General features: G+C 58.2%; 1 protein-coding gene across 1 annotated transcript; it reads left to right on the top strand.

Annotated features, from left to right (window-relative positions):
• Positions 1-14,947, top strand: LOC107213377 (sacsin-like). Its single transcript, XM_015647758.3, has 7 exons — positions 1-179; positions 1,346-1,433; positions 1,620-1,722; positions 1,979-2,125; positions 2,501-3,833; positions 4,067-4,155; positions 4,607-14,947. The coding sequence occupies exons 1-7, from the start codon at positions 157-159 to the stop codon at positions 14,695-14,697; spliced, it is 11,874 nt and encodes a 3,957-aa protein (XP_015503244.1). The 5' UTR covers positions 1-156; the 3' UTR covers positions 14,698-14,947.
• The last annotated feature ends 710 nt before the right edge of the window (positions 14,948-15,657 follow it).

The following is a 15,657-nucleotide window of genomic DNA, read 5'->3' as shown; positions in this document are numbered from 1 at the left end:
AGCTCACAGCGGCACCGGCACCGGACAGCACCGACACCGGACAGCACCGACACCGGACAGCACCGACACCGGACAGCACCGACAGCTCACAGCGGCACCGGCACCGGGCAGCAGCAGCTCCGAGCAGCGGGCAGGGGTCTCCCCCCTGTGCCCATCATGGCCTTCAAGCAGCCAAAGCAGTGAGTGGGTCTGGGGGTGTCACTGGGGTCACTGGGGGTTTGTGGGGGGACACAGGGCATGGCTGGAGCGTTTTGGGGTCACAGTTCCTGCCCATGCGCTCACAGGTGCATTTTATAAACCCCTTCCTGGTGTGTGAGTTCCCGTGGGAATGTTGATCCGCCCTGGCTCTGGGCTAAGGTTACCATTCTGTTGGGGTTGGTGACACCGGGCTGTGGTACGAGAGAACGGCTGGAGCCGAATCCAATCTGCCGGCCGTGCTCAGCATTGCCGTCCCCGCTGGATTCCGGGAGCCATCCAGTGGGATCTGTCAAGAATTACAGCTTTAGGCTTTTCTGCGAGAGCCAAGCCATGAGACAAATCATCCAGCGTGGTCTTACCTTTGCCTTTCTCCTTTCTCCTTTCTCCCTTCTCCTTTCTCCCTTCCCCTCCCTTCCCTCTGTGGTTACCCAAATCCTCAGGACAGTTTAACCCCTGCCTGCAGCTCATCCCACAAAGCCACTCACTGTTCCCAGTGGGGGAGAATCAAAAAGAAAAGGCAAAACCTCTGAACTGACACAAGAACAGTTTAATAATTGAAACAAAGCTAAATATATTGATATTGCTGCTGCTACCAACAGTGATGAAAAGGAGAGAGAACAGAATAAAACCCAAGAGAAATCAGCAATGTCCAGCTGTTGCTCATAACCCACTGACCATCCCTCAGCACTGATCAGTAGCTCCTGGTCAACCCCCTTCCAGTTTCTGTACTGGGCAGGAGGTCCAGAATATCCCCCTGGCCAGTTGGGGTCAGGTCTCCTGGCCCTGCTCCCCCTTCTCTGGCAGAGCACAGGACACTGAAAAGTCCTTGACTGGGCTCCAACTCAAACATCAGTGTGCAACCAACACTGTTCTCATGCTAAATCCTGAACACAGCTCTGGACACACTTCTGGGAAGAAAATTAACTCTATCCCAGCCAAAACCAGGGCACTGGAGCATCCAAGGAACAGATGGGGGTTTGGGGAAGTGTGGTTGTTGTCCTTGAAGATCGCTGTTTCAGTGGGTCCTGGAAGGAGATGGGGTCCTTGACCCTTTCCAAGGAGAGGCACATCCTGTGGGATCCAAGGAGGACGTGGTCCTGGTTACAGAGCCTCCCCTACACCTTCTCTCCCTTTCTGTGCTTTACAGGGACACCTTCTGCCAGCGGGCACCCATCTTCCTTGACTACCTGCACAGCATCCTGCAGAAGTACCCGGATGGAGGGCAGATCCTCAAGGTCAGACCCCCAAGGAACCCATCTGTCCAGGATCTCCTGCCCAGTGGGGCAGAGTTACCGCAGGCAGTGGGGCTGGTCCCTGTCCAGCACCAGCCCCAGGACCTCGGTGCCCCACTGGGAGAGAGGGTCAATGCTCTTCTCAGGGCCTGGGGGCCCAGGTGACCAGGCACTGGTCCCTAATTCCAGGAGCTGGTGCAGAATGCAGATGATGCCGGCGCTCATGAGGTCGTGTTTGTATCTGACGAGCGAGAATTTGACATCACCGGAGGGGCACTGGAGGGCACCCAGGGTGAGAGGCACTGTAGGCGCAGTGAGAAACCCGATGAAGCGCTGGGGTGGCACTGGCTGGTGCTGGGAGGGATTGGGGGAACTGGAACTGGTGAGGGGTTCTGGGATGTGCTGGAGGCACTGAGGGTACTGGGAGGGTGAGGGGTACACTGAGGGGTGTTTTGTGGGACTGGAACTTGTGGGAACACTGAGTGTGAATGACAATTCCCTCTCCATGTCCCAATTTCCCCCAACCCATGGATGGTGCTGACCACCAGGCCCAGCTCTCCTGGCCTACAACGATGCCGTGATGTTGCCCCGGGACTGGACAGGGATTCAGTTCCCAGGGGTGTCACACAAGCGGGAGGATCCCCACACCGTGGGACGCTTCGGCTTGGGCTTCACCTCTGTCTACCACCTCACGGGTGAGCGGCACTGGGAGCCTCTGCTGGGACTGAACTGGGGATGTGGGTTTTACTGGAGGCACTGAACTGCAGGTGCTGGGGAGAACTGGGGTGGGGGGCATTGGGGAGTGAAAAATGGAGGGCTGTGTCCAAAGCGAAGAAGCCTGAAGCATCAGAAGGCTGGGGGGGAGGCTGGCTGGCAATGGAGGGCAGGGCTAGGGGGACAAACTGAGGGAGGACTGGTGAATTGGGATTAAGCTTTAGATCATGGGAGGCACCGTGGGGGTAAACTTCAGGCCATTGCGTGGGCATTTGGGGCACTGATGGATTGGGATGATCCAGGAAGGCAGTGGTGTCCATGTCATATCTGTGGCCTCACGGTTCCCATGTCTCCAGACCTGCCAGGTATACTGAGCCCCCCATACTTGGGGGTGCTGGACCCCGAATGCAAGGTGCTACCTGGTGGTGGCAAGCGCTGGGACATCGCTGAAGCCCAGGACCTTCCTGGCCTTTTCAAGCCCTTCTGGGCTGGGCTGGAAGCTGTGGGACAACACCGTACCTCAGCCCAAGGCACCCTCTTCCGCTTCCCCCTTCGCCGGCAACCCTCGGAAATCGCTGCAGGGGTCTCTGATCCTGAGCGCATCTGCAACCTCATGCAGACCTTCCTCACAGAGGCCCCTCTTGCCCTCCTCTTCCTCCGCCATGTCCGCCGTGTGGCCCTGCACCGTGTGGCTCCTGATGGGGTCCAGACACTCATGGGAACACTTGAGGCATCCCCTCAGCCTCTGCCTGTCCCGGTGCCGTCTGGGGATGAGGGGCTGAGTCTGGTGTGGCGCCTGGTGGCCTTGCACGGGGATGGGGTAGGTGCTGGGAGTGAGTGGCTGGTGGCCACAGGCAGGGCCACTGAGGGGCCAGCCGTGGCTCTGGGCACAGGGCTGGGGTGCTGCCCTGAGCTGAGCCTGGCACACCCCCTCCATGGGGTCTGCCAAGGGCGGCTCTGCTGCTTCCTGCCACTGCCAGCCACCGACGAGACGGCCACAGGGCTGCCCGTCCACGCCAGCGCTCCCTTCGCCCTCTCTGATGATCGCCGCCACCTGCGCTGGCCCCAGGAGGGCGAGAAGGGTGAGGAAGATGCCCGCTGGAATGCTCTTCTGCTGCTTGATCTCCTGCCCCGGGTCTACAGCCACTTGGCCACCGTGGCCATGGCTCTGCCCGGTGCAGATGCCCACAGCCTGTGGCCAGACCCCGAGCGTTTGCCGAGCTCCGGCCGGATCCACAGCCTGGTGAGCCGGGTGTGCCAGGAGCTGGCGGCTGCCCCGGTGCTGGTGCCGGCCGCGGAGGGGGCAGCGGGGCGGCTGCGGGCCCCCGAGGCTGTGCTGCTGCCGGAGGCCGCGGGGGATGCGGCCACACGGAGGGCGGTGCGGGACTTGCTGGTGGCAGCCACGGAGCCGGTGGCTGAGGTCCCACCCCACGTGTGGAGGGCACTGACTTTGGGGATGCCAAAGGGTCTGCGGGAGGCCACGGCGGAACACGTGCGGGAGGTGCTGCGGCAGCACGAGGCCGCAGAGCTCCCGGCCGCCAGCCGCCTGCTCCTGCTGCGCTACGTGGCTGGGGATGGGCGCCATGCCGAGCTCCGGGGCCTCCCCCTCCTGCCTCGTGCCGACGGAACCTTCGTGGCCTTTGGAAACGCATCAGCCATTGTCTACGTGGACACATCCGACTGCCCCAGGTGAGCCCGGGGCCCCTGGCAGCTCTGCAGAGTGGGCAGGACAGCCAGTTGCCCACAGTCGCAGCCCTCGTTCTTGAATTGGAAAGGGGAGCCATGGCCAAAACTGGATATATGGGCTTCTCACTGCCCTCCCTCTCTCACCTGGTGTCCGCAAGTGGGAGCTGAGGCAGGAGCCCAGAAAGCTGCTCCCCGTTATCCCTATAGTCCCCCAGCACCTCTCTTTGTCCCCACAGGGAGCTCCTGCCTGGTTTAGCTGGGTCCTTCCTGCCCTCAGACCTGGAACCGGGCTTGGACAGCCTCGTGCGAGGCATTGCCAAGGAAGGTAAGAGACAGGGGTCCCTCGACCACCTTTAGGTCCCCTGAATGTCCCCCTTAACCTCAACATCCCCAGGCAGGCTTGTACACCTTGGGGTTCCTGTGCAGCCCCAGTATCTCCCTGTACCTCCCTGTCTCTCTGGCAATCCTTGTCCTTGCTGTTCTTCCCACCTTGCCCTGACCCCTCAGATCCCGGTCTCCCTGTGTTCCTCATCTGAAGACCCCAATACTGGTCCTGCTAACACCTTTTACCTCCCACATCTCTTCCTTATATCCCATATATAAGTTCTCTGTGCTCCTATTAAGGGCATCCATTGTCCCTCCAGAGCCCAGGCTCCTCCCATATCCCATATGGGGGCCACCCATCCCATACAGGTTCTTTCTCCCCCATCCTGGGTCCCTGTCCCATGTCCCAGGTCCCACGTGTTTCTAGTCCAGCCTCTGCCTCTTGTACACAGGTCTCTTCCCCAACCTGGTTCTGCTGGATCCAGCTGTGACTGTACAGACCCTGCGCTTGGCTCTGCCCCACACCTGGACATCCCAGTCTTCAACCCCAGTGACCTGGTGCCCAGCCCAAGGTCCCCCCCAGCCCCCGGCCTCCTGGTTCCCAGCCCTGTGGCAATTCCTGGCCCACCACATGGAAGACCTGGGCCCTCTGGAGGGGCTCCCTCTCATATCCCTGTCCTCACTGGATGCCCCCAGTGTCCGTCTGGCTCCACTGATACCTGAGTCCAGTCTTATCTTCCAGGCATGGGAGGGCCAGCTCTTGCCACTTGCTGTGGCCTCTGTGCTGGAGATCCTGGGTTGCCCTGTGGTGCCACCAGGCATGTGGCACCGCTCCCTGTCCCGCTACATCCTGCCTCCATCCCCCCTCAATGTCCTGCGGGCCCTGGGCAGGCAGGAGGCTGCAGCGCTGGCCTCCCGCATGGCCTCGCTGCCTGATGCAGATGTGGCCACCCTCCGGCTCTACCTGGCAGATGTCCCATCCCTGACAAAGGACGACATGGCTACTCTGGCTGCTCTGCCCCTCTTCCTGCCACTGCCCTGCTTGGCCACCCCCCAGCCCATGGAGTTGGTGCCAGCCGGTGCCACCCCGGCCTTGGAGCCAGAGCTGAAGCTGCCCCAGGATGTGGTGCTGCCAGAGGCTATGTTGCGGTGCCGGGATGAAGTTGACCGGCAGCTACTTGGGAGGCTCCAGAAGCCACTCATCAGTGCAGCCCATGTGATGCTGAAGGCCATCAGAGCCGTGGCCCAAGGCACATACGCAGGACGAGCGGCTGAGACGCAGGCTCTGCTGCTCTGGGTACTGCAGCATGGAGACATTGTCTTTGCACAGAGCCCCCCCCTCCAGCAGGCCTGCAGCATGCTGGCTTTCCTGGAGACCCCCAAAGGCCCTGCATGCCCACGAGACCTCTACGACCCCTGCGACAGCACCTTGCAGGCACTGCTGGGACCGGAGCGCTTTCCTCCTGTTGCCTTCCGCAATCCGTCTGTCCTCGGTGCCTTGAGGGCCCTGGGCCTGCGGCACGGTGAGGGGTGCCTGCTGCCCTCAGACATCCTGGCAGCTGCAGCAAAGGTCAGTCAGGGCGGCACAGCAGCTCTGGACAGGGCTGAGACACTGATCACAGTCTGCAACCAGCCCAAGGCACTGGATGGCTTCAGCGCTGCAGAGCTTGGGCTGCTCCAGGCCCTGCCGTGGGTGCCTCGCTCCAAGTGCACAGGAGAGCCTGGGCAGCCCTTCCTGCCCCCCAACGAGCTGCGATCCATCCAGTACCAATCCCTGGTGGGGCTCTCCATGCCCCTGACTGATGCCTTTGTGCCAGAGGCAGAGAAGAAGCTGGGGCTGAGCCAGGTCCCACCACCAGAGAGAGTGTGGGAGCAGCTGAGAAAGCTGGCAGGGCACGGGGACATGGATGAGGTGGGTCCTGCTCTCCAGAACATCTACTGGCACATGCAGGAAAACCTGAAGGTCTTTGGGACATCCCCAAATGGTGCTGTTGTGTGGACTGGGTCTGGGTTTGTCCTGCCACGTGATGCTGTGCTGGGCTATCCTGAGAAGCTGGAGCTGGGAATGCTGGTGCCCCGGGTGCCCGCTGACTTCCTGCCCTACAGCTGCCTCTTCAGGGCTTGGGGGGTGGCAGAGGGGGTGAGTGAGGAGAGGGCAGTGTCAGCCCTGCGCTGCCTGGGGCAGGACATAGACAGGCGCAGCTCCAGATCGGGCACTGCTGCAGAGCTGCAGGTGGTTGTAGCTGTCCTGGAGTGGCTGGAGAGTCGGGGCCACCAGGGTGAGGGCACTGTGCCAGTTCCTGTGAGGGTCCCGCAGGGCTCAGGCTTTGCCCTCCGTCCAGCTGCCTCTGCCGTGTACCTGGACATGGAGCTGGAGAAAGAGGAGGATATTCAGGAGGTGGTGCACGAGGCAGTGCCTTCCAGCACAGCCACGTTCCTGGGTGCAGAGCTGCTCAGTACGCGGGTGCTGGGCCCGGAGCCATTCACAGCCTGTGGCCCCTCGGAGCCCGTCACCCTACGCCTCCGTAATATCCTCCGGGAATACGGCGAGGAGGGCGACCTCTTCACAGAGATGGTCCAGAACGCAGAAGATGCCGGCGCTACCGTGTGCCACTTCCTCCTGGACCTGCGGTGCCGCAGAAAGGCCACCTCTGGGCTGCTTGACCCAGGCATGGCTGCCTGCCACGGCCCAGCCCTCTGGGCTTACAACAATGCCCTGTTCACAGAGGATGACCTCCAGAACATCACCCGGATTGGGGCTGCCACAAAGGAGGGCCAGGCAGGCCGGATTGGGCGCTTTGGGCTGGGCTTCAGCTCTGTCTACCGTGTCACGGATGTGCCAGCAGTGCTGAGTGGGCAGACGCTGCTCATCTTTGATCCCAATGGCACCCATCTGGGCAAGCACATCCCCAGGGCCGGCTCCCCTGGCATCCGCCTAGACTTCTCCAGCCGACCACGCATCCTCCGTGTCTTTGCTGAACAGTTCCAGCCCTACCATGGTATCTTTGGGTGCTGCCTGCCTGAACCAGTACCCTTTCCAGGGAGCCTCTTCCGCTTGCCTTTTCGCACTGAAGAGGAAGCTGTGACATCGCAGATTTGCTCTGAGGCCTTTGGTACAGAGCGCATCCAGTCCCTTGGGACTACTTTCCTTGCTTCTAACCGGCTCCTGCTGCTCTTCCTGAAGAAGGTGAGGGAGCTGTCCCTGGAGATGCTGCCAGACGTGGCCTCCTCTGCAGAGGATACCATGCCTCTGGCCACACTGCAGCGAAAGGAGATCCGAGACCTGGGGGCCCCTGGGGATCCCCCAAGTTGGGCAGCCATTGAGCAGCTCTCAGCCTGTGAGAAGGAATCCAGGACCATATGGCACTACCTGGTTTTGGTGTGTCAGGGTGATGGGGAGTTGCTGGAACTGTTTCACCAGAACACACAGGCAGGACTCCATCCTCCACTTCCCATGGCTGGTGTGGCCCTTCCCCTTGACCCTACAGAAGATGGCAAGTGGATGCCACGTCTGGATGCTGAGAATGGGCAAGTTTTCTGCCACCTTCCCATGCCCGTCATCTCAGGGCTGCCAATCCACCTGCATGGGGCCTTCAGCATCCTCTCAAATCGCAAGGGGCTGTGGGACACAGCAGAGCGGGGCAGGTGGAATCGGGTGCTGCTCCACAATGCCGTGCCGATGGCCTGGCTCCGGGCACTGGACCATCTCCGTGCTATGCATGAGGCAGGTGAGTTGAAGAACTATGAGTACCATCTCTTCTGGCCAGACATTAGCACTGCCCGTTATCCCTTCACAGAGGCCGTGACTGGTTTCTACCAGGCTGTGGCAGCCAGGAGTGGTCCCAGGCTCTTTTCCGATGGCCACTCCTGGTGCTCACTGCAGGACGCCCGCTTCCTGCACCAGGCTGTGGAGAGACATCCTAAGCTGGGTACTGTGGCGCAGCGAGTCTTTGCCACCACTGTGCCCCATCCCCTGTTGGCTGTGGCCTTGCCTGGGAAGGTGCAGGAGGGCCTCGGGAAGGCGCTGGATGCTGGAACCTATGACTGGAATCGCTTTCTCTGTGAGCTTGTGCTTCCCAACTTGAATAAACTCCCTGCTGCTGACCGGAACCCGCTGCTTCTCCATGCACTGGATATGTCTCATGAGGATGTGGACAAAGTACTGCAGACAGTGCCCTGCATCCCTGTCACCCCTCATGGCCACCTGCAGCTCATCAATCGCCTGGTGCATCCCAAAGGCCGTGCTGCCCCTTTATACAACCCCGAGGATGGGCGCTTCCCCACTGGGAATGCCTTCCTTTCCCTGGAGACACTAAGCCACCTGGAGAGGCTAGGCATGGTGAAGAACACCATGGCCCTGCCAGAGCTGCTGGAGAGGGCAAAGACCGTTCAGCATGTCTGGACCAAGGATCGTGCCCAGGGCTGCCAGAGGGCTGCCTGCATCCTTGAGTTACTTCAGGATGCAGTGAAGAAGAGAGAAGACAATACCCTGCAGGCTGATTTCCAGACAGTGCCCTTCCTCCCTGCTGCACTGCCCACTGGTGACCATGTGCTGCTGCCAGCTGCCCAGCTCTACCATCACCTCCATGCCCCACTAGTGGGACTCATCTATCCTATCTTGGCTCCTGAAGTGCTGGGGAAAAACTTCAGCCTCTCCAAGGAGGTAGCATCCTTCTTGGGGCTGGACCAGCAGATACCATCAGCTCCCGTCCTAAAGCAGTTACAGGCGCTCAGCCATAGCCCCAACACTCTCTCTTTGGAGACCCTGCAGGACAGCACCAACTGCTGCTACAAGCACCTGAACATGCTGCTCCAGGAAGATCACTCTAGCTGGGATGAGGTGGCTTCTGCAGTGGCCCAAGGGGAGCCCTTCATCTTGGTAGGCTCCCGTTTTGTGCCAGTCACAGCTGTGGCTGAGACACTGTCATTTGAGGCTGTCCCATACCTTCATCAGCTCCAAGAGCAGTACAAGCCCTACAGAGAGCTCTGGGAGTGTGTGGGGCTGCGCCACACATTCACCTGGGATGATTATGCCCGAGTGCTCTGTATTCTGGCAGAGAGACATGCTGGAGAGCCACTGCCTGCCCTGGAGCTGGATCTGGCCCTGCGGCTGGTGACTTGTGGCTTGATGGAAGATGGCAAGCAGCCAGATGCCTGCCAGATCCAGCAACTCTTTCTGCCTGATGAGGAGGGCATTTTGCGCCCAAGGGACAAGCTCCACTTCAATGATGCGCCGTGGATGCCGTTGGACAGAGATGTCCTGCTGTGCCATAAACAGCTGTCCCGAGATGCAGCCCTGCGCTGTGGGGTGGCCACCACACGCCACCGAGCACTGGAGAGGAGTGAACTCATCACCGATCACCTGAGCCTGTGGGCGCAGCCATTTGGTGCCCATGAAGATCTGCCAACACGACTGAAGAACATCTTGAAGGAGTACTCGGCATCTGCTCCTGATATGGTGAAGGAGGTGCTCCAGAATGCAGACGATGCTGGTGCGGGGCTTGTGCACTTTGTGTGGGACCGCCGGCAGCACCCAGTGAAGGCCACCTTTAGTGAGAAGTGGAACATCTTGCAGGGCCCTGCCCTCTGCATCTACAATGACCGCCCCTTCCAGCAGCAGGACATTGAAGGCATTCAGCGTCTGGGGGTGGGTGGCAAGCAAGACCGGCAGGATGTCACAGGCAAATATGGCCTTGGCTTCAACACTGTCTACCACTTTACTGACTGCCCAGCCTTCCTGACCGGAGACAGTACCCTGTGTGTCTCTGATCCCCATCTTTACTACATGCCCACAGCCACAATTGAGAAGCCTGGTAGCATGTTTGCTGTCAACACTGAATTCAAGAAGAATTTTCCAGACATTTATAACACCTTCCTACCATCCTTCTTCAACCTGAAACAGGGCGTCCTCTTCCGGCTGCCACTCCGCACAGCAGCTGAGGCTCTCAAGTCCAGGGTGTCTGACATGTTCGTGCGAGACCAAGACCTCAAGAGTATGGAAGAAATGCTGGCTGAGGAAGGTGAAAACTTGATGCTCTTCCTCCGGCACGTCCACACTGTGGTCTTCTCCGAGATCCCCCCAGGTGGGAAAGAGTTGGTGGAGAAGCTGAGGGTGAGCACAGAGCTCACAGGTGATGATGCAGAGCTGAGACAGAATTTTCAAGCAAGGTTAAGCCAAGCCATGGATGGGAATAGCCCCACCCTTGTCTCTTATACCATGAAAGTCAAAAATAGCAGGGCCAAGACCACAAGTGTGTGGAGGGTGATCTCCCAAACTGGGGTGCAGGGTGAGGCTGAAGAGTCTCCGGTGCATAAATGGTTGCCCTATGGGGCTGTGGCTGCTCGCCTGGAGCCTCTAAACCAAGTCACAGGCAGAGCCTTCTGCACCCTCCCACTGCCTGTGATCACCGGGCTGCCTGTGCACATCAATGCCAACTTCTCTGTGGATGCAGCCAGGTGCAATCTCCGCTGGGACAGAGGCTGCACAGAGGCAACCTGGAATGACTTCTTGCTCCGGCGCTTGGTGGTTCCACTATACTGTGACTTTCTCACCAGGCAGTGGAAAGCCCTGGGGCCAGAAGAGCTCCAGTATGGGTCCCTGAAACTCTGCCAGGAGCACCTGTACCCCCACTTCCTTCAGTTTTTCCCTAGTATGAAATGGGTGCTACCTATGTTTCAGGACATGGTGAGAGAGGTCTACAAGCACCTCAGTCATGCACGCCTGCCCCTGGTGCCTGTGTACCATGAGAAGTCACCTGGCAACATGGTGACAATAACCTGGGCATCTCCAGGTGGAGGGGATGTGCTAACAGAGCCGTACTTCCTTGAGGAGATGCCTGACCCAGAAATCCAGAAAGTGCTGCAGCAACTGAACATGAAACTGGTTCCAGCATTCATTCCCCTGCAGCGGATCCATGAGGAGTTCATTGAAGCCCACGTAAATGCTCTTGTCTTAAGCCCAGCCTCTCTCCGGTGCTTCCTCAAGGCCCTGGCTCTGCCTGTGCCCTGCAAGCTGGCTGAGACACCCCTGAGGACCCCAGAGAGCTGCGTCTGCCTGCTGCAATACTTAAAAAGATATACTCTCAGGCCCTCCCAAGGTACTCCCAAGGATGGGGACGAGGCAGAACTGGAAGGCCTGCCCTTGCTGGCCACAGAAGATGGTTTTCTGAATGCTTTCAGTAGCCACCGCCCCATCTTCAAGAACTCCTTTGCTCACCTCTTCCCCAAGCACAGCCACCGTTTTGCCCAAAAGTGTATTCCTGCATGTATCCCACCTTGCTTTGTGAAGGAGCTTGGCCTCCCAGAGGCCACACCACTCATCCAGGAGGCATTAGGTCAGTTGGAGTGGACCAAAGAGGGGCAAAAGTGGCTCAAGGAGCTGTGGACCTTCTTCGCCAAAATGGTCCATCAGGACCAAAAGATCACCACCAAGAACTCAGATGATAACATAGAATCATTAATAAATCATCTTCAGGATATGGCAGTGCTGCCTGTTCAGGAGAGTAAAACAGAGTCAAAGCACCTACTGCCACTATCCTCCCTCTCCAGGGTGCTTTTTGAGTGTAACTCCGAAGTGGAAAAGGTGCTGCACAAACTGGGCATCCCTGTGATCCAGCAGTTCCTGCTGGCCTCTGTTTTTGCCCACTGTTACCTGAAGCCAAGGGCACTGCAGGTCACAGATGCCAGCGCTGTAGTGGCCCATCTGGCAGACACAAGAGCTGATCTCTGCTGGGGGGATTTAGGGGAGCAGGATGTGACAGCCCTGCTGAGGTTTGTCCAGCAGGGAAAGATGGATTCACCTGCACTGGAGCAGCTCCGGCACCTGCCTCTCTTCCAGAAGTTTAAGGGGGGCTACACAGCTGTGGCTCCCTACCGCAAGGTGCTGTTGCTCCGCAGACAGTTCCTGGAAGTGCCCTTGAATGCCCAAGCCCTTTATGACCTGGACAGAGACATGCTGCTTCTCACACCAAGCTGGATCCACGAACAGCTGGCCAAGAATTTGAAGTGGGAGTTCACAGATGACCAAAAGCTCTTCATGACTGTGGTGCTTCCTCGGCTGTCCCAGCTCACACAGCAAAACTGCATGGAAGCTGTACGCTTGTTCTTTATCCTGCAACCCGTCTGTGACCCTCAGAACGAGGATGCCATTGTGGCAGCTTTTCAGAAGGTGGCCTTTATACCAGATGTCCACAGAACACTGCGCTTGGCCTCCTACTTCTACCTTGACATGCCCTCCTTACGCACCCTGCAGCTCCAACACCGCTTTGTGCCTGCATCTTTCTTTAAGGAGCTGCATCCAAAGTGTAAAGCATTGGATTTCCTCCTTAAGGCAGGTGTCCGCACCAGCCTCTCTGTAGAGGATTTTGTGGCATTGGCTGAGGAGATAGAGTATGAAGCCACGCGGGCTACCTGCCATGCTGCAGAACTGCTGGAGCGACAGCAAGAGATGATCAAGCAGCTTGCAATCCTGTTGGAAAATCTTGAGTCAGAGGATTTCCTGAGGAAAATTGCCTCAATCAAATTCCTGCCTCCACTGGATATTCCCCAAGACTTGATGAAGCTCCATTCTCCTTTTGCAGATTGCGTTGCCGTGGCTCTGAAAGGCAGTGTTTCCTACCGCGAAAATGTGGCTGAGCTCCTGTGGACATCAGCCACCATCCTGCCTGAATCCCTTGAACTTGAGGAGAGGTCTCTGAAGGCCATGGGAGTACTTGTAGAGATACCCACTGCCCTGGTGGTGGCCAACTTAGAGCATGTGTGCAGGGCAGCCTGCTCAACACAGCAGCAGGTAAGCACACGGGCCAGGGTGATCCAGAGGATGTACAGCTTCCTGCAGACTCATCTGAAAGAGGTGGATGCAGAGCACCTCGCTGAGCTGCCCGTGGTGCTGGCCAAGTCAGGGGACATGGCCAGGCCACAGCAGGTGGTGATATCGCTCCCGGACGAGGCTGACTTTTCCCCCTACCTCGTCACGCCTCACCCTGACGTGGCTGCCTTTGGAAATCTCCTGCAACACCTTGGTGTCATGCTGGTCCCCACACTGACTCACTACAGTCATGTCCTGGTCCAAATCTACCAGGAGAGCCATGGCAGTGGGACTCTTACCAAAAGCCAGAAGAAGACAGTCCTACTGACCACACGGCATTTCTTCCAACTGCTGCAGGAAGAACCGGAGTCCCCCGATTTCTCCACTGTGGCTGAGCTGTACCTGCTGAGCACTGCTGACTGCCTGGAGCTGTCCCACAGACTGTGCTTCAATGACTGTGTGCCCTCAGAGACTGCTCAGGCCCTGGAGAAGACCTTTGTATTCATGGCTGCGCTGCCGGTGTCTGGGTGTAATGCCAGGTGGCTGCTTCAAAGGCTGCCACCACACCTGCGGCCACAGATGCTCTCAGAGGTGACAGAGCAGCAGCTGGAGGAGGGTGGTCCACAGCCATGTCACTTCGGCTCTCAGTGTGCTGTGCAGAGCCGTCTGCAGACCCTGCTGGTATCCCCGTGGTTTAGGCTGGGGCTGGAGTCTCTGCTGCAGTGGCAGAGCCGCAAGGCTGTGACGGGAATAGAGGGGAATGGTGGTATGGCAGTGGAGCAGCTGAAAGTGCAGTGCTGCAAAGAAATCCACACTGTGCTGGTGCATGGTGGGGCAAAGGTGGAGGGCAGCTCCCAGTCACAGGTTATTCATGTGTGCCCGTCTGGTGGTGCCCAGCGGCTCCTCTACATCCGTCATGCAGAGATGGTGCTGAACCGGCACCAGCTGAGGGTTGTGGAGACGCTGGCACAGGTGATCAATAACATCCTGGGTGGGCAGCTGGAGGCACACGCTTTGTCCATCCTGCGTGAAATGCTGGTCTGCCAGGAGCCACAGGACGTGGCCTTGGTTCTGGAGGAGAACAACGTGGCACTGGTGGGCACTGCACCAGAGCCAGAGAAGAGGCTGCAGGAGGAGGCTGTGGCAGAAGAGGGGCCATGGAAGGATCCCAGCCTGGCAACCTTGAGGCCTCTGTGTGGTGTCAGGCGGCCAAAGGTTTGCCCACGGCTCCGGGACCAATACAAACCTGCGAGTGCTGCCAAGCACCACAGACAGGGAGGTCGTGGGTCCTGGCTGAGCAGTGAGGAGCTCATGGCCCTGACTCCATCCGTCCCCGAGGCCCTGCGTTGGCTGTGTCAGGCCACGAGTGACCTGCAGGCAGCCCATAATGATGTCCAGCACTGCTGCCCCAACTGGGTGCTCTTCAAAGTGCACCAGGCCCTAGAGAAGGCACTGGTGGCGGCTGTACTTTGCCGTGGTGAAGCCTTTGAGGGCCATGGGGGGCTGATGAGTATGGCCCAAAGGCTGGAGGTGGAGGAGCCAGAGCTGAGGGGCCTTGTCCTGGACTTGCAGTGGTTGTGTGACTGTGGCATGGACAGCAAGGCCACACAGTACCCAAGTTACCATCCCTTCCCCATGACCCCCAGTGAAGCCTTCCCCAGCGTGGATGAGGAGGAGGTCCTGAAGCAGGCACAAAAAGTGCTGGTGACACTGAAGAACCATGTGGGCAGAAAGTGAGGAAGGCCTTACCAAAGGGCACAGCACCTGGGCCAAGGGACCACCAGGTGCCAATCAGAGACCATGGACCTGTTGTGGACTCACTGTGGACTTGCCACAGACCTGCCGCAGGCAATCCCAGACTGTCCAATTCTGCTGGGGGAGTTTTGGCATCAGACGAGGGCCCAGCCCACTGGACATCACAGGGTAACCTGTGCACATCTTGACTGTGCAGTAAATAAAGTGCAAAATAAATGTTGCAGTGCTGGTAGACCCTTCACTGACAGTGGAGTCAGGGACATGGAGAGGTCATGGGCAATGGGTGTGGAAGGTGGAGGTGGTGATGAAGGACTTTGGAGAACTGTGGGGGGTCAGTTTTGGCTAGCCAGGTGCCTGCTGAGCCATTTCCATCACTTCCCCTTTGATCAAAAGGGGAGAAAATGTGATAAAAATCCCATGCATCAGGGAGATCACTCACCAATTACTGTCACAGTCAAAATAGACTCACCTTGGGGAAATTAATTTATTTTATAACCAATTAAACAGAGTAGGAAAATGAGAAATAAGAACAAAACTGACAACCTCTGAAAACCTCTCCCTACCCTCCCTTTCCCAGGCTCAGCTTCACTCCCAACTCTTTTACCTCCTCCCCCTGAGCAGTGCACGAGATGGGGAATGTGGATGGCTGTCAGCTTGTAACACTTGTCTCTGCTGCTCCTTTCTCCTCACAGTTTCCCCTCTCCATGTGTGATAGATTGACATTTAAGAAAACAAAAAGAAACACCTAAGGAAGTTTAGGCTGCTGGAGGCCGATGGGAGTTTTTCTCCTGGCCAATAACTGGCCATTTCTGACAGCTGACAGTAGTTTTCACCATTGAAAAGTGAGATCAACCTGTAAACACCACCCTTTAAAACTTAAGCCTGGGAATTTCTCTTTCTCTTTGGTTTCCGGCTTTTGAAGAGGTAGCAGGGCTCCAGTTC

Source organism: Parus major, chromosome 20 (genome assembly GCF_001522545.3).
Source record: "Parus major isolate Abel chromosome 20, Parus_major1.1, whole genome shotgun sequence".
Lineage (NCBI taxonomy): Eukaryota > Metazoa > Chordata > Aves > Passeriformes > Paridae > Parus > Parus major.
Note: the sequence above shows the minus strand (reverse complement) of the source record. Positions and strands in the feature narration are given on the sequence as shown.

Coding starts and splice junctions, on each gene's coding strand:
- LOC107213377 (XM_015647758.3), top strand. CDS start 157: ATGGCCTTCAAGCAGCCAAAGCA. Junction 1,434..1,619: donor ATGGAGGGCAGATCCTCAAG/GTCAGACCCCCA, acceptor CCCTAATTCCAG/GAGCTGGTGCAGAATGCAGA. Junction 4,156..4,606: donor GCGAGGCATTGCCAAGGAAG/GTAAGAGACAGG, acceptor TCTTGTACACAG/GTCTCTTCCCCAACCTGGTT.